We start from the raw sequence: 24,797 nt of genomic DNA, 5'->3' as shown, positions 1-24,797 counted from the left end.
TGATGGTGGACACTTCGCAGCCAACAGTCACAGGTGGAGAAAATGGCTCTGACAGGAAAGAGAAACACTTATCCCTTGAGATGAGCACAAAGGTGCACTTGGAAAGCACCTCAGAGGGGAACCAGCGGGCACCAACACTCCAACTGCTCCCTTTGAGGCTCACCTCCTTGAAGCTCTCAGATAACTCTTAGTTGCTGGCATTCATCTAAAAATCTGTCTTCTTTCTGTCTCAGTTTATTACAAACCTAATTTTTTTTGTAGAAAAGTAGAAAATTCATTTTCCCAAATCTCACTAACCAGATACTAACAAAATTTGTGATAATCCTTCAAAATACTTGTTCTATACAAAAGTACAAATATTTAGCAACGACATGATATGCTAGTGTTTTATCCAAAACAAAAGTCAGCATCTATAATGCTATTTGATAATATGTACTTTATTTGAAAATATTCTTTTACATGGTTTATACAATCCTTTCAGCTATCCTGAGCTAGAAATCCATTCTGGCAGGACATGTTCTATTTTAATTAATACAGTTTGTTTTTATATTCACATTTTAACACTTGGGAGGTCTACTATATTTCTGTTCACATTGTATGACTTTTTTAAAGCTTTTGAGGGCAGACAGTCTCATTTGTATAAGAATTTCAAACTAACTTTAAAATTATTTTGTTGAGCAATGGGGAAAGGATTCCCTATTTAATAAATGGTGTTAGGAAAACCAGCTAGCCATATGCAGAAAGCTCTAATTGGATCCCTTCCTTACACCTTATACAAAAATTAACTCAAGGTGGGTTAAAAACTTTTCAGTATTTCAGAAATTAATAGTTTCATATTGTTCTATCATATTTGGCAAATTTTATCAATTTTCAGTAATATTTACATTTAAGCCTTTGTGTTTTCTTGATCCATAATATTATTTGTGAATAATGACAAAATAGTCACATTAATTTATCCATTCTATAAGTATTTATTGAAATTTAATATGTAATCTTACAATGCTAAATTCTAAAAGATAAAAATCTGGTTACTATAAAAGTTTTTTTTTTAATTGAGTACGTATTATATGCTAACCAGTATATCAACCATCTTACATACATTATTTTGAGACTTTATAAAAACCCAACAATCTAGTCATTTTAAAAACTCAATTTTAGAAATGATTGAGTCTCAGAGATTTTGGAATTTTCCAAGGCCATGATATGCCTTTCAAAAAATTTGCACTTATTCTAATATTAACAAAATAATTCATTCTTTCAAGAAGCTTGTAATTCAAATAAACAGCTATATGCAGTAAACAGAAAAGGACAGAATGGTTTCTAAATGCTGTATTATAATTCTACACAAAAAATAAAGCATAAAAATAATAGAATATATGTTTTATCGCTTTTTGAGGGAGGAGAAGCAGGTAGATAGAGGGCTCATAGCAAATGAAGGGCTGGAAATGTTTCATAGAGTGGATAACCCAAAAGCTGAGTCAGTGCCTGACCCAGGGTATGTGTTTAATAAATATTATTTTGATGAATAAATAGACTGATGTACAGTTTTTAGGCACATGAGTGTGGAGAAGAATTTCTAAATAGAGGCTGTTAGAACAAAACTACAGAAGCATAAAGCAGCCTGTTGGTTCAAGAACCACATGTAGTTTAGTATAGCTAGAGCAAATTATTTTGGGGTGGGGAAAAATGATTAAGAATAATAAGGCATAAAAGACACTTGCTGTGATGATAATATTAAGAGATGTGCTAAGGGACTTGATTTTTAGGCAATGAGAAACTAAAGGGTATGACACATTTTATAATCAGATAGACTCTTTAGAAGATCTCTATAGTTGTGGCATGGAAAAAGGAGAAAAGGGAATGGTAAACAACGAGATCAGTTTGGAAGACAATGCCATGTGAAGTGACAGGAGATAATGAAGGCCCCAAATAAGGTAGCAACAGTGGTGATATAGACACAGAGACAGGGTAAGTCAAAGTCTAATCAGAGTTGTCAGGATTTAGTGTTCAATCACAGATAAAGGGATAAGGTAAAATAGCTCCTCCTGTCTCAAGTTTTACTACATTGGTCAAGGATTCCTACAAATAAATGATAAATAATTATAGTTTTAAAAAGTAGAGACAAATTATTTTATTTTAACCATAAAGTATATGATCTGACAAGTTAAGAAAATACACCGAAAAAATTGCTTTATTTTTACATAAAACACATTTTTGTTTCATTTCATCTTTTCTGAAGGCTATTGCCAACATAGTTTTTATTATTTCAGTCATTAATGTGATGAGTTGTATTAAAGAATTTCTTTTGGCAGGGCACAGTGGCTCACACCTGTAATCCCAGGACTTTGGGAGGCTGAGGCCGGTGGATCATGAGGTCAGGAGATCGAGACCATCCTGGCTAACATGGTGAAACCCCATCTCTACTAAAAATACAAAAAATTAGCCGGGCATGGTGGCGGGTGCCTGTAGTCCCAGCTACTCGGGAGGCTGAGGCAGGAGAATGATGTGAACCCGGGAGGCAGAGCTTGCCGTGAGCTGAGATTGTGCCACTGCACTGCAGCCTGGGCAACAGAGCGAGACTCCATCTCAAAAAAAAGAAAAAAGAATTTCTTCTAAAAAATAGTAATTAATTTAATCCTACACGTATATATATATATATATATGCATATACAAACATACATATATATGTAAATCTCTCTCTAAAGATATATATATGTATTTCATGTTTGACCAAATAGTCTTCCTACTTTATTATTTTCTTAATTCTCTGTTACTATACACACAGACATACAATATAAATTATCCTACAAACTTCACCAACTTTTAATATTACTTAATTTTAAATAATTTAATATAATTTACATGCAATTACACTTATATCATTTTTAAACACTAAGTGGATGGTGCATGTTATATGAAATAAACAGTGGCATGCATAGTTATTGGGTTGTGGGGTGTGTGTGTGTGTGTGTGTGTGTGTGTGATTTTAACTAATATCTCTTTGACATAATACTTGGCAAAAGAATCCTTCCCCCATTACAACAGTGTATCCATGGTAATCAGTAATTTCCTTTCTGATGATTCACATTAAACAAAAGATAATAGCAACATATTGTGACAAGATGAAGGATTAATTATGAGAATGCATATTCTTGGATTTAAAAAGAAGGAAATTAAGCAATTACTTTTTAAAAAAAATTATAGCCCAATTTAACTTGGCAAAACCTGTTAGGTTTAGACTTAACTGTTGCCAGGATGCAACAACTGATAGCTGGAATCCTTTTTTTTTTTTTTTTTTTTTTTTTTTTTTGAGACGGAGTCTCACGCTGTTGCCCAGGCTGGAGTGCAGTGGCGCGATCTCGGCTCACTGCAAGCTCCGCCTCCCGGGTTCCCGCCATTCTCCTGCCTCAGCCTCCTGAGTAGCTGGGACTACGGGCGCCCGCCACCGCGCCCGGCTAATTTTTTGTATTTTTAGTAGAGACGGGGTTTCACTGTGGTCTCGATCTCCTGACCTTGTGATCCGCCCGTCTCGGCCTCCCAAAGTGCTGGGATTACAGGCTTGAGCCACCGCGCCCGGCCTTGATAGCTGGAATCCTAATGGAAGGTCAGTGCCCTAAAGGATATTTAAAATGCCCTGTTGAAGCAGGTCTTGAAAACTCAAATTTGCGGAGTAAGGATAAACATCCTCTGAATCTCTTCTTTTCAACAAGTCTCCTGCTCAAATCCTGGTTGCCAGTAGTATTTTGCAAAGCCTCTGACAAATCTGTTTGGTTTTAATGGAATAGATGACAGGGTTGAGCATCAGAGGCACAAAGAGATAGATAAGGGACATGAGTGTGTGTACATACCATGGGGCATGCCTCCCATACCGAGCAGCCATAGACACACACACCATGGGCACATAGAAGATGAGCGCAGCACACATGTGTGACACACAGGTGTTAAGAGTCTTTAATCGCTCCTCTCGGGAGGCTATGGCAAGTACAGAGCAGAGTATGAGCACATAGGAGAGGAGGATGAGGGCAGAATCCAGGCCAAAGGTAAAGATGACGATGACTAGACCATACATACAATTGATGGTGATGTCGCCACAGGGCTGGCAGATCAGATTTGGATGCAGGCAGTAGGCATGGGAGAGGAAATTGGCCTTGCAGAAGGGTAATCTCTTCAGAAGGAAAGGCAGTGGGAAAACCATGCAGAAACTGCGGATAATAATGGACATGCCCATATGCACCACACGAGCATCAGTGAGCACTGTGGCATAGCGCAGCGGGATACAGATGGCCACATAGCGGTCGAAGCTCATGGCCAGCAGGATGCCAGACTCCACAAAGGAAAAGAGATGGATAAAGAACATTTGGGCCAGCAAGAATAAAATTTGATCTCCCTTAAGTGGAAGGAAAATGTGGCCAGAACCGTGGGTAGTGTGGGAAAAGACACACCTAGATCATTAACTGAGAGCAAGGATAGGAAGTAGTACATGGGCTGGTGCAAGCTCCACTCCTTCTTGATAATGAAAAGGATACGGGCATTGCCCACAATGGAGACAATGTAGAGAGCACCAAGGAGCAAAAAAGACCAGTGTTGAGAGGTCTCCAGCCCAGGGAGTCCTGTCAAGATGAAATGAGGAAACCCTGAGCTGTTGTGGGAATTACCTCTCATGCTGGAACTCCTGCTTAGATTCTAGGGCCACTATCCTGTAAAGAAGACAAATATACAGTTTTATCCATGGTTTCTGCCTAACATTTTAAGACCCCCACATACTATCAAGTCCCATAATTTATTGCATCAATACATTTAGTTCACCAGACTATTTATCCTTGCCTCTCCTACTTACCAAGATTTCAGGAATGGCCTGGGTTGTCTCAGCTTATCTGGCTGGCAAGACAGGTCCATTTGCCCTCCTTTTCACCTGCCTCTATTGGGCTCTTTGTCACATTTAAAGCTTTGAACTCTTCAATTCATGGGTATCAATTTGTTCAAGACCTGAGACAAAAACTCTTCTTTCCAATTACTACTTTTTCAACAATTATGCTCTCTTCCTGAGGAAATCACTTATTCACGAACAATAATAATTTCCTCTTTGCATTCTTTCATGTTAATGAACTTCCACTACTCTCAGTTTCCCTGCTCCTATACAGTCTCTCAGTTAAATTATTTTATCCATTCATCTGGACAAAAGATAAATGGATAGGGAAATGTTCATTCGTGGAGATAATCTTCCAGACATTCATCAAGGTACATTAGACTTTTATATTACCATCCACTTTTTCATTCTTTTATCCATTTAGCTTGAGGCATCACTTTGCTCTCTGACTAATTTAATTTGATTAAAGTAAGTTTTTAATAATTTATTTTATAACCAAATCATTTCTAGCTTCTAAATGCCCTGGGGTTAATAATCATTTCTCTACACCACAGAATTGCTTTTCATCTGTGTTCACTATCTCTTTGAACAATATCATCATTGTGCCCAAGATTGAGATTTTAAATCTAAATGTAACTTTGATTTCTTCTTTTGCTTTACCTACTACATTAAACCAAGTAAGACCTGATGAAAAGACCAAACCCCAAGTGCCTCTGTCAGCACCTTCCTCCATTGCACTCCAGCTGCAGTTCCACTCTTTAGACTCAAGATATCACATGAGTATAGCATAATAAAGGCCTCCTAATAAATATCTTGCCGCTCTCTATTCATCTCTAAAGTAGAACTAATATTTTTAAACGCAAATCTGAAAATGCACTGTTCCTATTAGAATTGTTAAATGATCTCTCATTATCAAATGATAAAATCCAAACTCTGCCTAGAATTAAAAACCCTCTATAGTCAGTATTTCTCTCAATATTTTTTGCCTCAATTCTTAAAATTATCTTTCTTATACCTCAAGACACACAGATCAGTCTACTTGCTGTCATCTATGTGTGACCTGCTGCTCACCAGCTCCCAAAGGTTGCCAGACTGTATGAATATACCCATTCAATCCATCTTCCAGGACTGAGGTCCAAGGATGCCCTCCTCCATGCATGTTTGACCACTCATTGTCAACAGAGGTACCTTCCCCATACTGCTCACAGATGTAGACTTGTATCTCCTTTGTTCCATTCTTCTGTCTACCTTACATTATAGCTTTATAAATTTTATATATTCTGCTGTCTCACCAGCTTCAAAAACTCCACTGTCACTCTTATTCAGTCCCTGCTATGCTATGGTTAGTGCTGGGCTTGTCCAGGAGAGGTATCGGTAAGTTACTTTCTGAGTTTTGGACTCTTTGCTGTAAACTGGAGATGCTAGGAAATTTACCTAACAGGAATATGAACAGCCGAAAGTAAACAGTTATAAAATCTTTCAGGACCAAAAGCTTTTGCAACTCTGAGGTCTAAAGCTTCTCTACACCCCTTCTTTTTCTGGTTGTCAATTGTATAAATGAGTAAGTATACCAATTCATAGTCTAGTTTGAGAGACTCCTAAGGAAATATAACAGTTCAATTACTCAAAAGTTAAGAAATACAGGAAAGATTTTTAGGAGAGAACAAAAGAGGGGAATTTGCAATATTCTAAGGCAACTTTCCATCTGCCTTTGCTTCTCTATCTGCACTCAGAACTCTGCTACCCTTCTTTCTCAGAATACATTTTTTTTCTTTATTCCAGATTCTTAGGATCTCTTTGTTTGGCCTACCTGCAGTCTTCCACTATTTTTTTTTTTTTTTGGCCTCTGTATGCAATATAAGGATACCTCTGATTTGGAGTATTTGAACACTAAATAGGGTCCTGCCAAGTGCCTTCTAAAACAGAATAAGTGCATTTATATACCCCTTGATATGAGAGTTTTCTGAAAAATATATGTGGTGCTTATTCACACCAAAGCATCTACGTACAAAGTATAGCCTGACAGGGTATCTTTTCTGAAAAAGCAATGTATGAAGCAGAAAGCATGGTGGAATTTCAGAAACCAAGAGCAACAGATAGAAAGCAGAGCACTGGAATGGTAATGGAGATGAGCACATGCAGAGAACAAAGGAAGCTGACTCAGATTAGGGGCAACCTTTCTTCTGGTTGCACGAGTTATCAAAAGCACAGAACTTTCTCAGGCTGGAAACAGAAAGATGTGGCAGATAAGTCAGAAATCTAAAGCATTAGAGACCCTCAACACACGTTACTTGAAGACACCAAATAAAGCACAAGAAATAACGTGGGCAGCTGCAGTAATGTGGTTAGGAGCAAAGGCCAAATGTCATCTGATACCCAGCAAGAGGATGGAAACATTATCCTACAATCAAAGAGAAACAAAATGAACTACGAACCTAAATGAGCTTCAAGCAGATTCTTCCCCAGTGCTCCCAGTAAGGAATGCAGCCCTGCCAACAGCTTGATTTCAGGCTTAAGAAACCCTCAGCATTTAGGGTTCTAGATTTCTGATTTACAGAAACTACAATATAAGAAGTTGTTTTAGGCTGACCACTGTGTAATTATTTCTTACAGCAGCAACAGGGATTAATACAGTGAGCCTTAGGCAAAAGAAACAGGACAGGCAGAGAACAAAGAATTATTCCTGACAGATAATAGCAACACAAACACAGGTATGAAGGTTTGAAAATGATATTGGAAAAGCAGAATTAGTGGCAAGACAAGGAGGATTCATAAGGCTTAAAGAGTGAGTTAGAAATTAGTGAGATATCCACCTACAAAGAATATGAAGAGTGACCGTGGCGGGGGCAAGTATAAGTGAACAGGGACTTTACCCCCATTGCTATAAGCAGAAGAAAGAAAACCCACTTGGGCTTAGTGATAGGAAATTGAGAGTTCTTGTCTAATCACATCAACATTCAGTTGAGGAAAGGAGGGGAAACAGAGTTATAGAGAAATTAAAAACATGTTATCCAATTTTAAAATAGCTTTCTAAATAAAGTATGAAGGAGGAAGACCTTTAGCAAACAAGTGATCTGGGAAACAAAATTCCAGCCCAGGAAAGCAGTTAGGCAAAGCCCTTAATGATAGCTGCGTTACCAGGCCTGTGAAGCAACTCACCGAGTCTGAAGCAAAGGAATAACTTGGTTCAACTATTGAGGTCAGGGGAAGATGACTAAGAAAATTTAAAAACTCTAATGGAAGATTCGTGTGACTAAGAATATGAACAGATTTGAGGAAATAATAAACTCAGTGGCTTCAGTAATTAACACAAATTGTAACGGACACGATGTACTGGTCATAGATGCTTCCATATTTCCCATTTTATAACTTCTTCTTTCTCAAACTACACACCTCTCTTACCCTGCTCTTACCTCCAGCTTATGATCTTATCTTTTATTTCAGAAGAATGTTAATTTTAAAATTGTTCTTTCATAGTATTATAATCCATTTTAGAGTAAAATATTTTAGAATTTCATAATTCATTGAAGTATAGAGATTGCTGATATATAATTATATGCAAATATAATCATTTATTAATTTATTCCTCACTAATTTTGTGTTTGGTATATTGAAGGCCCTGTGTTAGAGGCTGAAGATTACAAAGACAATAACATATGGTATCTGCCCAGGAGTTGCTTACAATTCAGTGGAGGACACAAGGTAACCACATTAACTGACTTGATTACAATGGGATTATTCAGAGTATAGTGAGAACATAAAGCAGGTAGAAACAGTTCATTTAAGGTTCAGGAAAATCTTAGACAAAATATTCCTTTAGACTATGACTTATGCATGTAGTATTTTAAAGCTGAACAAAGAATGTTGCTTTTATCCTCATTGAATAAAAACAGTATTAGTAAATAAGCTGTACGTGTATATTACTGCACAATTTTTAGAGCAGTTTATTTTGTTTTCTCTTCAGAATGAACCTATGAGGAAGATACATCAAAGATTGGTACCACTTTTATAAGTGAAGAAATTAAGACCTAGAGAGGATTATTCCACTTATTCAGGATCTCACCTCTCTTTTTACTTCCCCTTACAGGGGAGATTATAGGGCACAGAGGAAGAGAAAACGTTTTCTGATATGAAACCCTGATTTGAGGAAAGTCATTATTAGTTCATATGTTCATTCATTTTGTTCACTCATTATTTCCTTTTCTTGTTCATTCATTATTTTTTATTCATCCATTTTTTACTTATTATTTCACTATTACTTTAGCACCATCAGTTGCTATCTAAATGGAGGGCCCATTGTGAGTCTAATGTGGATGGAAAGAGTAAAGACAAGCTTGCTGCCTTAAGGAGCTCAGATTCCTTCAGGGCAAAGCAGATAGACATAAGAGGGTCAGGGAAGGGTCACAGGAGGGAAATAAGTAAAGGCTGTTAAGTTGGTAGAGAGAAGCGCTTACGTATTTCAGAGTCTCCTATGTGGGAAAGCAAACAAAACAAAACATACCAGGAATCCTAAAATCTAATTCTGACTACTAAAGTAGCATAGCTGTCTAACTCCAAAACTATAAAACCTTTCAAACACCATGGTGACAAAGGTCCTGGCTTCTGGCAGCACCAGAAGTCAACCACTCATGTTAAACTTGCATGTTGGTAGTTGTGTATACATACTCCATAGTTACTCCTAGCCCTTCCTCTTTTTCAGAGTTGTACAGGGCCATAACCAGAAGTCTCTGCATGTCCTCCAGAGAATGATCCCACCCTGCAGTGATGGTCAACAGTCTCCTGATTATTTTTGAAGAGAGACTGGTTTTTTTTTCATTGCCTCTAGAGGATATAGACATAGTCAATTTCTGGATAGGACCCAAAAAATATCCTGACAGGTGCTAGCCCAATGTACTACATTAAATGATTGATCATTGATCCTAGAACTTTAAGTGCAGTGCTAGCATCCCCTGATTGATTCATTCCTACTCTGATGTCTGTCTGGCTATACTCCCAACACTAGATCATCTAGGGCTTCTAGATATCCCAAAGGGTCAGAACTCGACCCTGAAGAGCATCTTGAAAACCCTGCAACATATCTCCTTTGTCTTAATGCAGTAGATGATAGGATATAGCATGGGAGGCACAAATAGGTAGAGAATAGACATGAAGATATGAGGCAGGCCAGTCGCAAAGCAATTCACAATGGACACACTAACCATGGGCACATAAAAGATGAGCACAGCTAAGATGTGGGACACACAAGTGTTGAGTGTGTAGAGGAGCTCCTCCTGAGAGGCAATGGCCAGCACTGATCACATGATGAGTACATAGGAGATGAAGATCAGTATAGAGTCCAGGCCAAAGGTGAACAACACAATGGACAGTCCATAGTGCCTGTTGAGGGAGACATCAGTACATACCAATTTAATCATATCCACGTGAAGACAGTAGGCATGGGAGAGAATGTTCTAGTGGTTACAGAAAGGCCGTCTGTTCAGCAGCAGTGGGAAAACCAGGATGAGGGCAAAGCTGGAGAGGACAGTATCCAGGCCCATCACCACAATGCAGCCATTGGTGAGCACCGCAGCATAGTGCAGTGGGTCACAGATGGCTACATAGCGATCGAAGCTCATAGCCAGAAGGATGCCAGACTCTGTCCAAGAGAACAGGTGGATGAAAAACATTTGGACCAAGCAGGCGTTAAAAGCAATCACTCGGGCATGGAAGCAGAGGGCAGCCTGCACAGTTGGCAGTGTGGAAAAGGACACTCCCAAGTCATTGAGTGAGAGGAGGGATAAGAAGTAGTACATGGGTAGTGCAGGCTCTGCTCCTCCTTGGTAATAAGGAGGATAAGGGTGTTACCCACTATGGAGATGGCATAGAGTAGAAGAACAGAGAGAGATAGCCAGGGCTCTATGGCCTCCATTCCTGGGAAACCCGTCAGAATAAAGCTGGGAGCATCAGAGGCATTGATCCTGAAGTTGCCCATGAGAGGCTGGGACATTTGTCATTAGCCAGCTAGATCAACTGGAGAAATGACAACATCATGTGTCTATGATTACTACTGTTCGTAGGAAAGAAAACAAAACCCTGAGGTTTATACATAATAATTACACATAGAATTTATTGCTGAAATATACTGAGATAATTACCAGGAAGTTATAAAATGCTAGCTGTTAAAAGAGAGGCTTCTTTATCAGACCTCTTTCAAAACATGAATAAATTAGCATTCTTTTTCAAGGCAGTTGATTAGTTAATTCAGCCTCATTGGTAGCCCTCTGGATATCTCCTTTATGGTCATTATTACAGCTTTCTTTCATATATGTATGATTGTTATAGCCATGAACTTAGCTAATCCATAAGAGACGTTAACATTTACAGTCAGTCTGATAGATGAGGAAGTTACATAGCTAGAACCCAAACTTTGTAAGCCAACTTCCATCTGAAGTATTTACATGGTTCAGAATCTCACATTAAACACTGAAAGGTTCTTTCAGGAAGCCTGGAAAATCAATAGTTTGTGAAGGGTATCACAGAGCATTAGTTAAAAGTTTGAGTCCTAGTGCTGCCACTTAATAGCTATGTGACATCAGCCAAATTTTCTAAATGATCTTTTTCACTTTTAAAATAAGGCAAAAATAGACTCGTTCTATGGATATACACGTATGCCTATGTAAAAAGAGAAAGAATGAGAAAGACAGAGGAGAGAAAATTTAGACTTGGAACAGATCCTTACTATTAATAAGAATTATAGGTATACTACAGTTATTATTATTTGAAAGTATTTTTAGATGATAAATTGATATGACAAAAGCCTGCTAAATAATAGCATTCTCTCATTTCCATAACACGCCATGCCATTTCTTTCAAAGAAGCAGAACATCAAGCTTTCATAGGAGTAGATGAGAGATGTTGCCTTCCATCAGCACCAACAAGACTGTGAGAAGAGTTGACAAAGGAGTAACACAATGTACTTTATACTCTTCCCCTTGCTTTTTGCACTGTGGGATTTTAGAAATAACCATTCACAGAAGAAGCTGCATTTATGAATATTTCATCATATTTCTGTGACATATCCAAAAAACTCTTGCATACCCTGTAGATAAGTGACTTCATCTGCTATTTTCACAACTTGGGTGTTAAATCTCCTTCTAGCCCTCATGAATAATACCTAATGTTTTAGTATAATTACCCACCATTGAGTAATTTATTAAACCACGGTCATACTTATTATTTTATATGACCCTTGGGTGAATTATTCTCTGACATAAGTATTATATCAATGAATAATCAGATTAGACATCAGGAAGGTATTGTCTACCAGAGGGATAACAATGTGAGAAAAAGTTCCAAGGACCCATTACTGAATGATGGGTTTGCTGAATGCTCCATTGGATGTGAAGAGGTCAGGAGGATTTACCAGACAAGCCTTGGGAAACCTGTAAAGCATAATGAGCTCCCATTAGTACTACACAAAGAAATAGGCATTGTGGATTTTAGAGGAGATGGTCTCAGAAAACGATTAGATCACCCACTTCTTGAACAACCCACCCATGAGTCTTATTCCACCATGCTGTATGTTCCACTATAAGGAAGTTTAAAATTATCTTATCTAAAAACCCACTGCTGCAGAATAAACTCAGCTTTAGTACATCTTTTGTGTCCTAATTAGGGAAGATGGAGTTTCGCTGAGTAGTTTCTGTGGACGCTAGCATCATCTCTGTTCCTTAATATTGTTCTCCATGTTTATGTCAAGTAAAAAGTGGAGGCAGATGTTAAAGAGAGAAGTGATAAAGATCCAGAATGAGAGAGGGTAGAAGGGCAAAAGAAAAGACAAAGAATAATAAATAAAGGAGGGAATAAAAAATATAAAGAAAATAATCTGGAGATGGGGAGGGATAGGTAAGAGAAGGGAATTGCAAAACCAGAGAGGAAATTTTAGAGATATAGAGACTGGAACATCGAATGTGGAGAGGAAGTGATAAAGATTCAAAATGAGAGAGAAGTAGAAAGACAAAAGAAAAGACAAAGAATAGTAAATAAAGAAGGGAATAAAAATATAAAGGAAATAATCTGGAGATGGTGAGGGATAGGTAAGAGAACAGAATTGCAAAACCAGAGAGGAAATTTTAGAGCTACAGTGACTAGAATATTGAACATGGAGAAAAGGGAGGAAAAGACAAGTAAGACAGAACTCCTACAGAGCAATGCCCAAGCCTACCCCAAGTACACCAGGGAAATGAGCTTTACTTTTCTCGGGCTAAATCAAGGCGGTAGAATACCCCACATTCACATCACATTTCACAGGAGCTGCCTCTCAAGCTCTGAACAGTGGAGGGACTATAGCAAGCCATAATATTCCCCAACCAAACTCTGTTGGGAATAGGCTCCACAGCAGGATCTCATTGTATGCCTCTTGACGTCTATTCCCAAGGGTGGTTCAGACTGCTATGTGAAGGAAAACACCACATTCCCTTTCCTTCTGACTGGGCAGAGTTTAAGCTGCCCCCACGCCACGTCCTTCTGGCTCCTACGGTCCAGTGAAGGAAGTGACTGTCCTAAGGATACTCTGGCAAATGAGGAATTTGAGTACCCAGGAGCCTAGTGTTAGTAAATGGTAAACCAGAAATATAACATTATTTCTGACCTTCAGCTCCAGGGTTTCTTTTTTCCAAGCCAAATTCCCCATTTCAGGGCTCACTTCTCAGGGTTTCAGAAGCTAGACTGCCGAGTTAGCTAAAGCCATAGATGACAGCAATACAATAGTCATCAATGATACTCAGTGTTTTCATTGTTCCCTAAACTCCATCAAAAACTTTAGGCTTATCTCATCCAATCTCGATGACCAAATTTAGAGAGAGGGATTCTCTTCCCATTTTACAGATGAGAAAATTTGGTGTTCAGGAAGTGAAATTAACTTCAAAATGATAATACAGCTGAGCAACAGAGCTGCATTCAGTCACAGACCACTCATGTATTCACTGAACATTTTCTGAATACATAAAGATGAAATTAATTTTAGCTTATGTTATTTTTTTTTCCTTTTCTATCAAATCTGTTTTTGAGGGAGATTGTACAGACAGAGGCAAAGGCAGAGAGATAAGCAATTAAATAGGAAAGAAAGAATGCATAAGAAAAAAGGATAAAGATGGTAATTATTAACAAATAGATGAGACCTATTCCAGGGTCTTTAATGTTGAAAAATGTTTATTATGTGCTCAGAAAATGTTGAGTGAATATCGCTGATGTTTTAAAGGTTCACTTATGTTATTGCATATATCCATACTTCATATTCTGATATAATATTCTATTGCACGAAAAAAAAAGTTTTCTTTCTCATTAATCAGTTGAAGGGCATTTGAACTGCTCTTTTGTTTTGGCTGTGATGAGTAATACCTCTTTCAATATTTGTGTAAAAACTTTGGCATAAAAACAAAGTTTTTGGCCAGACGCAGTGGCTCACGTTTGTAATCCCAGCACTTTGGGAGGCCGAGGTAGGAGGATCACCTGAGGTCAGGAGTTTGAGACCAGTTTGAGACCGACATGGTGAAACCCTGTCTCTACTAAAAATAAAAAATTAGCTGGGCGTGGTGGTGGGCACCTGTAATCTCAGCTACTTGGGAGGCTGAGGCAGAAGAATTGCTTGAAACTGGGAGGCGGAGGTTACAGTGAGCCGAGATTGTGCCATTGCACTCCAACCTGGACAACAAGAGCTCACCGACAACAAGACAACTCTGTCTCAAAAAAAAAAAAAAAAAAGTTTTAGTTTTCAGTTGTTTTGAGTATACCTAAAAGTAAAATTGCTAGATCATCTGATAATGTTGTTTAAATGTTTGAAGAAAAGCCAAACGGTTTTCCAAAAAGGCTGTAATGATTTGTATTTCACCAGTAAAAGTATGAGGATTCCAATTTCTCCACATCCTCATAAACTCTTTATATTTTTTGTGTTCTATTTTTGTTTGTTTGTTTATAGTCATCAGAATTAGTGTAGAATATTATCTCATACTGGTTGTGATGTGTATTTCCCAAATGAATAATGATGTTGCATATCTTTTTATTTGCTTATGGCTATTTCTATATCTTCTTTACAGGAATATCTATTCAAATTCTTTAGCCATCTTTAAATTGGATTATTTGTCATTTCTTTGGTTAGGTTTTAAGGTTACTTATGTATTGTGAATATGAACCACTCGTCAGATACATGATTTGCAAATATTTTCTTCTATTCTGTATGTTTTCTTTTCACCTCTTAACACTGCCTTTAGAAGCACAAAAGGTTTGTTTCTGATGAAATACCATCTATCAGATTAGTTTTAGTTTTTTGTGCTTTGGTTGTCATATCAAAAAAAAAGCATTGCTTAAAATAAGAACACAAAGATTTACATCTAAGTTTTCTTTGAAAAGTATTATAGTTTTACATCTAATACGTAGATATTATATAATTTTGAATTGATTTTTCTGTATAGTTTGAGCCCAGCTTCATTCTTTTGCATGTGCATATCCACTTATTCTATCAACATTTGTTGAAAAGATTATTCTTCCCACATTTAACAGTCTTGGCATCATTGTTGAACATCAATTGATCATGCATGTGTGGGTTTACTTTTAGATTCCTAATTCTATCCCATTGATCTATGTGTATTAATATATTTTGTGTCAATATCACACTGTCTTGATTAATGTAAATTTGTAATAAGTTTTGAAATATGAAACAATGAGTTTTCAAACTTAGCTCTTCTTTTTTAAGATCGTTTTGGATATTATGAGCCCTTTGAAGTTCTATAAATTTCAGGAGCAGCTTGCCAATTTAAGCAAAAAAAGTGGCTGGAATTTGATAGAAATTGCTTCTAATATGCAGAACAATATGGAGAGAAACTACCTATCAAAGATTATTAATTTTCTGAATCCAGGAACATGGCATGCCTTTCCACTTATTTTTTTTTAATTTTCTTTAAATAATATTTTATAGTTTTCAATTTAGAAATATCACACTTGTTTATAAAATTTATTCCTTAAAATTTTGTTCTTTTTGCTATTGTAGATGAATTAACTTCATTTTGGAATTATAACTGATTTTGTGTGCTGGTTTTGCATTCTGTAATCTAGCTTAACTTGTTCATTAGTTCTAATTTTGCGTGTGTGTGTGTGTGTGTGTGTGTATGTGTGTGTGTGTGTGTATTCCTTAGGATTCTTCATACGCAAAGTCATGGCATCTGCAAATAGGAATAATTTACTCGTTCCTTTCTGTTCTGGACTTTCTCTGCTTTCTATTCTCTTTGCTTGCTACCTAGCTAGAACTTTCAGTACAATGTTAAATAGAAGTAGCAAATGACAGCTTCCTTCTCTTGTTTCTGATCTTAGGGAGAAAACTTTTAGTGCTGAATATGAGATTACTTGTAGGTTTTTGCATTAATACCCTTTATCTAGATAGAAACTTTCCCTCTATTACTAGTTTGCTGAGAGTTTTTTTAATGCAAGTGTGTTTTGTTTTTCCAAATGCTTTTTTCTACATCTACTAATTATGTGAATCTTACCCTTTCTCCAAGGCCATTTTTACAGAAACACAAATGATATTTTTTTAATTAATATGGAATTCCCAGGTATCCCAAGTGGCCAAAATAATCCTGAGAAAAAGAAAGATAAAAATGAAGAACTCAAATTTTCCTATTCCAAAATATACCACAAAGTTATAGTAATCAAAGCAGTATGGTCCTGGCATAAGCATAGACATTACATTAAAGGAATAGACTAATTGAGATCATTGTTTTCTGGGCTAGTTGTTTTTTGACTAAGGTGTCAGGACCGCTCAATAAAAAAAAATAGTCTCTTTCACAAATGGGTGCTGGGACAATTTGGTATCTATATGTAACAGAATAGAGTTAGACCCTTACCCTATATCATAAAAAAAAAAAAAAAAAAAACTCTAAATGGATTAAAGAACTAAAAATTAGAAGAAAAACAATAAAACTCTTAGAAGAAAACATAGAGGTAAGTTTTCATGACCTTGTACTTTGCAAATAGATTATTTTATTGACATCAAACATGAACAAAAAAAGAAAGGTAAATTTGACTTATCAAAATTACATGCTTTTGTGTACCAAAGGATGCTGTCAAGAGTGTGAAAAGATAGCACATAAAAATGCTGACTCTGATCATTTTTACCAGTTTTCTAGTTGCTTTTTAGAGATACTTGCTCTACTTTTTTCCCTGTTATCACTCTATTTCTTGGTAGACATAAGAACAAAAAAAATGTATTTGTGAAAAGAAGAGAAAGAATCCTATATTTGGTTAAAAAAAATTGGATCAGACCCAGAAAAAATATCAAGTCAGTCATTTATCAGTGATATATTAAAGCATAAATTTAAGCCTCAGTTCTTTCATCTTCAAAGTGGAGATGATAGTATCTTACACACTTACTAACTGCTCTTTCAACTCTGCCAGAATCCATCCATTTCTTTCCTTAGCTGATGGAAGGATCATTCTAAATTCCAAACTTCCCTGCTTAAGTTCTTCAAAAAATACATACTATTCTTTGTTTAAAACTAAGTAATGACCCTGGCATGCACCATTTATCTTTCAGGAATTAGTCTAAACTCATCTCTCTACTTCTGTGACCCACTGACTTTGGGGCTGGAACATTTTATCCCTTCCTCCATTCCTTGAGCAATAAAAGGAGAAGTGCATTCATTACAGCTGGTGCCAGTCACTAAGCCATGAGCTACTTAAAGTCATATTCATCAGCCATCTGATTTATGTCTTATTTCTCTTTCATTCCTAAATGGACTGTATTTCAGTATTACCACATCATAAAACTGTGCATCTACTGTCACCACCGAACTCAGAGATATCAATATAAATATCATTATAACTCAAGAGATTATCAATATCATTATATGCAATGGACTGTCAGTGCAGAGATTGATACAATTGAATGTTTCTTATTTATTGACTGATTTTTTCTTTCTTGAATCAGTAACATTATGCTTTTCTGGTTCTCCATCTGTGCCTTCATGTCCACATTTCTTCAGTTTTCTTTTAAAATGGCCCTCCCTACTTTGTCTCCTAATAGTAACAATCTTCACAGCTCTTTTCTAAGCCTGATTCAATGTTGACTTTACATACTTTCCCTGGGTGATCTTGGAAAATGTTCAATTTTTACTACCTCTGACACACTGATGATTCTCAAATCTATATCTTTAGTTCTAATTTTTTTTTCAAAGAACTGTTTGTTACCTATAATTAGCTATTTCATAGAAACTTTAAAGTCAACTTGTCTTCTTTCTAGTTTCCTTTTCTCAATAAATGGCATGATTTTTATAGTCCATTCAACAAAAAAAAAAATTCTGGGTTTCATTCTGCATGTATTTCTCTCATTATCCCCTACATTCATTTAGGTAGTCACCAAAGTTAGCTATAATTGGAGATAGAGATTTTAAGAAGTAATTTAAGTGAAGTGAAGTCATAGGGTAGGACCTTGGCTTTGTAAGGTTAGTGTTCTTATAAGAAGAGCACCAGAGACTTCACTCCTTACATTCCACAAAGGAAAGGCTAAGAAAAAAAGTAGCCTTCTGTAAGCCAAGAAACCCTACCCTGCCAAACCTTGACTTAAGACTGCAAGTCTCCAGAATGGTAAGAAACAAATTTCTGTTGTTTAGGCTATGCCACCTGTGATATTTTGTGATGGCAGCCCTAGCCAGCTAATTTAGTATTCAATAGTACCAGTGATAAGGGATTGGTGATACTTATCCAGGTTAGAAACCAAAGCACTACTATAAAGAAAGAAGAAAGTCTAAACTGCCAGGTATACCATCTCTGGTAGAAAAAGATCAGTTTTTTATGATTCTTACTTTATTAAAGTTATAATTACAAACATAGTAGTAGAAAATCTGTGATTTAAAAAAATCAATAAACTTCATGTATCTTAATTTTCTCAGCTAGTGCATTGCCCTTTCTAGTCAACAAGCAAAGAAACAATTCCAATTCCTAGAGCAAGCCTATTTAATGATTAATAAAATTACTATATACTTGCCTAGAGCTTGCTTTCCCTGTCTTTCTTATATTTATTTTAAGAACAACGTATTGTCTTAGACCAAAGTACCTTGGCAATGTTTGAATGTTCTGCACTGAAATATATTATGAAGAATAAGCCAGTGGGGATAGTTTTGCCTCTCTCAGTCTTGCCCTAAATTAAAATAAGTCAAAGTTATTAAAGAAGAATTTTATGAAAGATGAAGAAACATTCATATACTAAACACTGTTTTTAGATGTTTAACTTAAGGACATTTTTGAAGTTGTAATTTAGTATTTATCATTCGGATAGGTAGTTACTAGAAAGAAACAAACCTCTAAACAGTTGAAAGATTATATTTAGTAATTGTAAATATAGTTGAAATGTTTCAAAAGACTATCATATTTTTCAAAATTTATGAGATGGCTCTTACAAACAAAAAATTTATGTCATATGCATGTGTGTATGCTTTTTAGAGAGGATAAGCATTTAAAAAGCTATGAATTAGTCAATTAAAAGTTATTTCTATCAAGTGTTTTCATAAAATATTTTCAAACTGTAGTCAATTTTGATATTTAATCTTGTAAAAATGTTTTCTATTTTCTTAGCAATATGTAATTTTCTCTTATATTAATAAAGAAAAAATTTATTGTGAGGTCTAACAAAATGAATTGGTTTCTAATTTTTATACATAATTCATATTTACTCAATCCTATAATATAAGTTATAGTGCATGCTTGTATATAAATGTACCAAAGGATTACATGCTGAATTTTATGCTATTGCCTCTCTGTTCTAAAACCACATTTCTATGCACTGCTTTTATGATGCTTAGGCTGGGACTGCATTTTTTCTTTGCCAGTTGGGCTGTTGGCCTGTTGGGCTCTGCCAGCAGGAGGCAGTGAGGGAGACTGGAAAGCTGAATGAAGGATAAGAGATTTGCTTTTCCTGCTGGTTCTCCCACCACCCCTGATGTGGGTTTCAGCAGCTCGGGTGGCGGGAGGAGTGGCAGCAACCAAGCAGCCCACCTTCGTGAAGGCTCTCAGTGCACCTTGGCCACAGGTACCCAACACACCCCCTCCCAGCTGCCAGAATGCCCAAAAGGAATGTCAGCTCCACCGAAGGAAATGCCAAGGAAGAGCCCAGGAGGAGATCAGTGCGGTTGTCTGCTAAACCTGCTCCTGCAAAAGTGGAAGCAGTGGCTGGCAAGGTGGCCGAATAGGAACAGCTGCAGTCTGCAGCTACCAGTGAGATCAATGCAGAAGGCAGGTGATGTCTACATTTCCAAATGAGGTATCTGGTTCATCTCACTGGCACGGGTTAGACACTGGGTACAGTGCACAGAGGGCAAGCCAAAGCAGGGTGGGGTGTCGCCTCACCTAGGAAGCACAAGGGGTCTGGGAACTCCCTACCCCTAGCCAAGGGAAGCCATGAGGGACCATGCCCTGAAGAATGATGCACTCCAGCCCACATACTACGCTTTTCCCACAGTCTTGACAACCCACAGACCATGAGATTCCCTTGGGTGCCTAGGCCACCAGGGCCCTGGGTTTCAAGCACAAAACTCGGTGGCTGTTTGGGCAGACACTGAGCTAGCTGCAGAAGTTTTTTTTCATACCCTAGTGGCTCCTGGAATGCCAGGGAGACAGAACCATTCACTCCCCTGGACAGGGGGCTGAAGCCAGGGAGCCAAGTGGTCTAGCTCAGTGGTTCCCAGCCCCATGGACTCCAGCAAGCTAAGATCCACTGGCTTGAAATTCTTGCTGCCAGCACAGCAGTCTGAAGTTGACCTGGAATGCTCAAGCTTGGCAGGGGGAGGGGCATCCGTCATACTGAGGCTTGAGTAGGCGGTTTTGCCCTCACAGTGTAAACAAAGCTACAGGGAAGTTTGAACTGGGTGGAGCCCACTGCTCTACAGAGCTGCTGCAGCCAGACTGCCTCTCTACAGTCCTCCTCTCTGGGCAGGGCAGCAGAAAGGCAGCAGCCCCAGTCAGGGGCTTATAGATAAAACCCCCATCTCCCTGGGACAGAGCACCTGGGGGAAGGGGTGCCTGTGGGCACAGCTTTAGCAGACTTAAACGCCCCTGCCTGCTGGCTCTGAAGGGAGCAGCGAATCTCCCAGCACAGCGTTCGAGCTCTGCTAAGGAACAGACTGCCTCCTCAAGTGGGTCCCTGACCCCTATGCCTCCTGACTGGGAGATACCTCCCAGCAGGGATCAACAGACACCTCATACATACAGAAGAACTCCAGCTAGCATCTGGAGGGTGCCCCTCTGGGACGAAGTTTCCAGAGGAAGGAACAGGCAGCAGTCTTTGCTGTTCTGCAGCTTCTACTGGTGATACCCAGGCAAACACGGTCTGGAGTGGACCTCCAGCAAACTCCAGCAGACCTGCAGCAGAGGGGCCAGTTAGAAGGAAAACTAACAGAAAGGAATAGCATCAACATCAACAAAAAGGACTCCATCCAGTAACCTCATTCGAAGGTCACCAACATCAAAGACCAAAGGTAGATAAATCCATGAAGATGAGGAAAAAACAGCACAAAAAGGCTTAATATTCCAAAAACCAGAATGCCTCTTCTCCTCGAAAGGATCACAACTCCTCACCAGCAAGGGAACAAAACTGGATGGAGAATGTGTTTGACAAATTGACAGAATTAGGCTTCAGAAGGTGGCTAATAACAAACTCCTCCAAGCTAAAGGAGCATGTTCTAACCCACTGTAAGGAAGCTAAGAACTTTGAAAGAAGGTTAGAGGAATTGCTAACTAGAATAACCAGTTTCGAGAAGAAAATAAATGACCTGATGGAGCTGAAAAACACAGCAAGAGAACTTTGTGAAGCATACACAAGTATCAACAGCCAAGTCAATCACGCAGAAGAAAGGATATCAGAGATTGAAGATCAACTTAATGAAATAAAGTGTGAAGACAAGATTAGAGAAAAAAGAATGAAAAGTAATAAGCAAAGACTCCAAGAAATATGGGACTATGTGAAAACACCAAACCTATGTTTGATTGGTGTACCTGAAAGTGACAGGGAGAATGGAACCAAGTTGGAAAAAACTCTTCAGGATATTCAGGGAAATGGGGAGCAAAAGGAAAAGAGGCCAAAGTGGCTAACCAAGAAACTAAAGAACATTTATCTGCAGAAAACAGAGAAGTGAAAACTAAGGAGAGTCCAACCTCTGAAGAAACAAGAGAGAAAGAAGCCAAGCCTGATTAATACCATATACCATGTCTTATCAGTGGTCCTTGCCTCTCTTTCTTGTACAATCCAGAGGAATATTTTTATCAACTATTTTGTAAATGCAAGTTTTTTAGTAGCTCTACAAACATTTATAAGAAGGAGGGAATCCCACCTCATCCCATCTTCTAAGTGTAAATGCTTTATTTAAGAGGTGAAATCATTTGCTGGTTGTTTATTTTTTGGTACAACCAGAAAATAGTGTGGGTTATTGAATTACGGGAGGCTTTGACTGTCTTTGGTGTCATCTTAACCTTCCATAGATGGGGGGTTAGTTTTTATATCCTATAATACAATGCATATTAAATGACAATATGGAGTCAGTCCTGCATTTAATGTCTTGAACATTTTAAATTACTTCTATGTTGTTTTTTGGTAGACTTGTTTCCTAAAGAAAACCACTCCTTGATCATGGCTCTCCCTGTCAGAACTGTGTGCACTCTGTAACATCTTTGGTTGCGGTAGTCCTGTTTTCCTAATAACTTGGTTACTGTGCTGTGAAAGATTAAAAATCTGAATATGTAGTGTACATGCTGTTCAGTTGTGAATTGGTGGGACGTATGTAACAGCTTATCAACATGTGAAGATGCCGGTACTCGATAGCCTCTTAAGGACAATTTGCTTCCAAATTCTAAGCTGGAAAGTCACTGGAATAACTTTAAAAAAAAGAATTACAATACATGGCTTTTTAGATTTTCAGTATGTATGTTAAGAATTGTGTACAAATTGAAATGTCCATACTGATCCTCAACCAATAATCTCAATTATGAAAAAAAAAAGAGATTTGCTTTTCCTGTTCACATTTTTTTTTCTGTTAGTGTCATGCAAGTACCTGTTTTGTCCTCAGCAACAGCCATTAATCTAATGGAAGCAGTTGGTTCCAGTTTACATTTTCTATTCCTCCCCTACTTTTAACCAACTTCATCATGTCCCTGACATATATCAGCACCACCTGGCTGAGACCTCGCACCAAAGGTCTGGGCCCCAGCTCTGTGAGTATCCTTCTCTGCATTTCATATGACCAGAACCTCCTTTCTTAAGACTGTTGCTGATTACAGCAGTTACTCTCAATTATGCTATAATTCCTACATTGCATAAATGAAAGTTTCCCATTCTCAACTAACTTAGTTATGTAAATAAGTGTTCTCAGAGTTTAAATTTTTATAGGTAAAATTAAGAATGAGGATTGTAAAATCTGTCTCATTCCATCAATATTGTCTTATGGATACATTAAGTAATTTGGGAGAAAACAGAAAATTCTATCAATGTCATTAAGATATGTATTTCCAAAAACCTTAGGCCTATGTTTAATAATTTATAAAATGTAAGGATTTTTCATATGGCCCTCATTAATGAATCCTTATAATAATTTCAATAACAAAACATTTTAACATTTTGAGCCTACAGTTATAGGAAATAAAACTAATCCCAATTTTTTTTTAATTTATTTATTATTATTATACTTTAAGTTGTAGGGTACATGTGCATAACGTGCAGGTTTGTTACATATGTATACTTGTGCCATGTTGGTGTGCTGCACCCATCAACTCGTCATTTACATCAGGTATAACTCCCAATGCAATCCCTCCCCCGTCCACCCTCCCCATGATAGGCCCCTGTGTGTGATGTTCCCCTTCCTGAGTCCAAGTGATCTCATTGTTCAGTTCCCACCTATGAGTGAGAACATGCGGTGTTTAGTTTTCTGTTCTTGTGATAGTTTGCTAAGAATGATGGTTTCCAGCTGCATCCATGTCCCTACAAAGGACACAAACTCATCCTTTTTGATGGCTGCATAGTATTCCATGGTGTATATGTGCCACATTTTCTTAATCCAATCTGTCACTGATGGACATTGGGGTTGATTCCAAGTCTTTGCTATTGTGAATACTGCTGCAATAAACATACGTGCGCATGTGTCTTTATAGCAGCATAATTTATAATCCTTTGGGTATATACCCAGTAATGGGATGGCTGGGTCATATGGTACATCTAGTTCTAGATCCTTGAGGAATCGCCATACTGTTTTCCATAATGGTTGAACTAGTTTACAATCCCACCAACAGTGTAAAAGTGTTCCTATTTCTCCACATCCTCTCCAGCACCTGTTGTTTCCTGACTTTTTAATGATTGCCATTCTAACTGGTGTGAGATGGTATCTCATTGTGGTTTTGATTTGCATTTCTCTGATGGCCAGTGATGATGAGCATTTTTTCATGTGTCTGTTGGCTGTATGAATGTCTTCTTTTGAGAAATGTCTGTTCATATCCTTTGCCCACTTTTTGATGGGGTTGTTTGTTTTTTTCTTGTAAATTTGTTTGAGTTCTTTGTAGGTTCTGGATATTAGCCCTTTGTCAGATGAGTAGATTGCAAAAATTTTCTCCCATTCTGTAGGTTGCCTGTTCACTCTGATGGTAGTTTCTTTTGCTGTGCAGAAGCTCTTTAGTTTAATTAGATCCCATTTGTCAATTTTGGCTTTTGCTGCTGTTGCTTTTGGTGTTTTAGACATGAAGTCTTTGCCCATGCCTATGTCCTGAATGGTACTACCTAGGTTTTCCTCTAGGGTTTTTATGGTATTAGGTCTAACATTTAAGTCTCTAATCCATCTTGAATTAATTTTCGTATAGGGAGTAAGGAAAGGATCCAGTTTCAGCTTTCTACTTATGGCTAGCCAATTTTCCCAGCACCATTTATTAAATA

General features: G+C 37.6%; 1 protein-coding gene and 1 long non-coding RNA gene across 2 annotated transcripts in view; both read right to left on the bottom strand.

Annotated features, from left to right (window-relative positions):
• Positions 1 to 24,797, bottom strand: part of LOC144334322 (uncharacterized) — a 123,598-nt gene that overhangs the window by 65,980 nt on the left and 32,821 nt on the right. The gene's annotated exons all lie outside the window — the stretch shown is intronic.
• Positions 3,287 to 4,505, bottom strand: LOC100428752 (olfactory receptor 51I1-like). The gene has a single exon (XM_015115059.3). It carries the CDS (start codon positions 4,355 to 4,357, stop codon positions 3,719 to 3,721), a length of 639 nt encoding a protein of 212 aa, XP_014970545.3. The 5' UTR covers positions 4,358 to 4,505; the 3' UTR covers positions 3,287 to 3,718.

Source organism: Macaca mulatta, chromosome 14 (genome assembly GCF_049350105.2).
Source record: "Macaca mulatta isolate MMU2019108-1 chromosome 14, T2T-MMU8v2.0, whole genome shotgun sequence".
Lineage (NCBI taxonomy): Eukaryota > Metazoa > Chordata > Mammalia > Primates > Cercopithecidae > Macaca > Macaca mulatta.
Note: the sequence above shows the minus strand (reverse complement) of the source record. Positions and strands in the feature narration are given on the sequence as shown.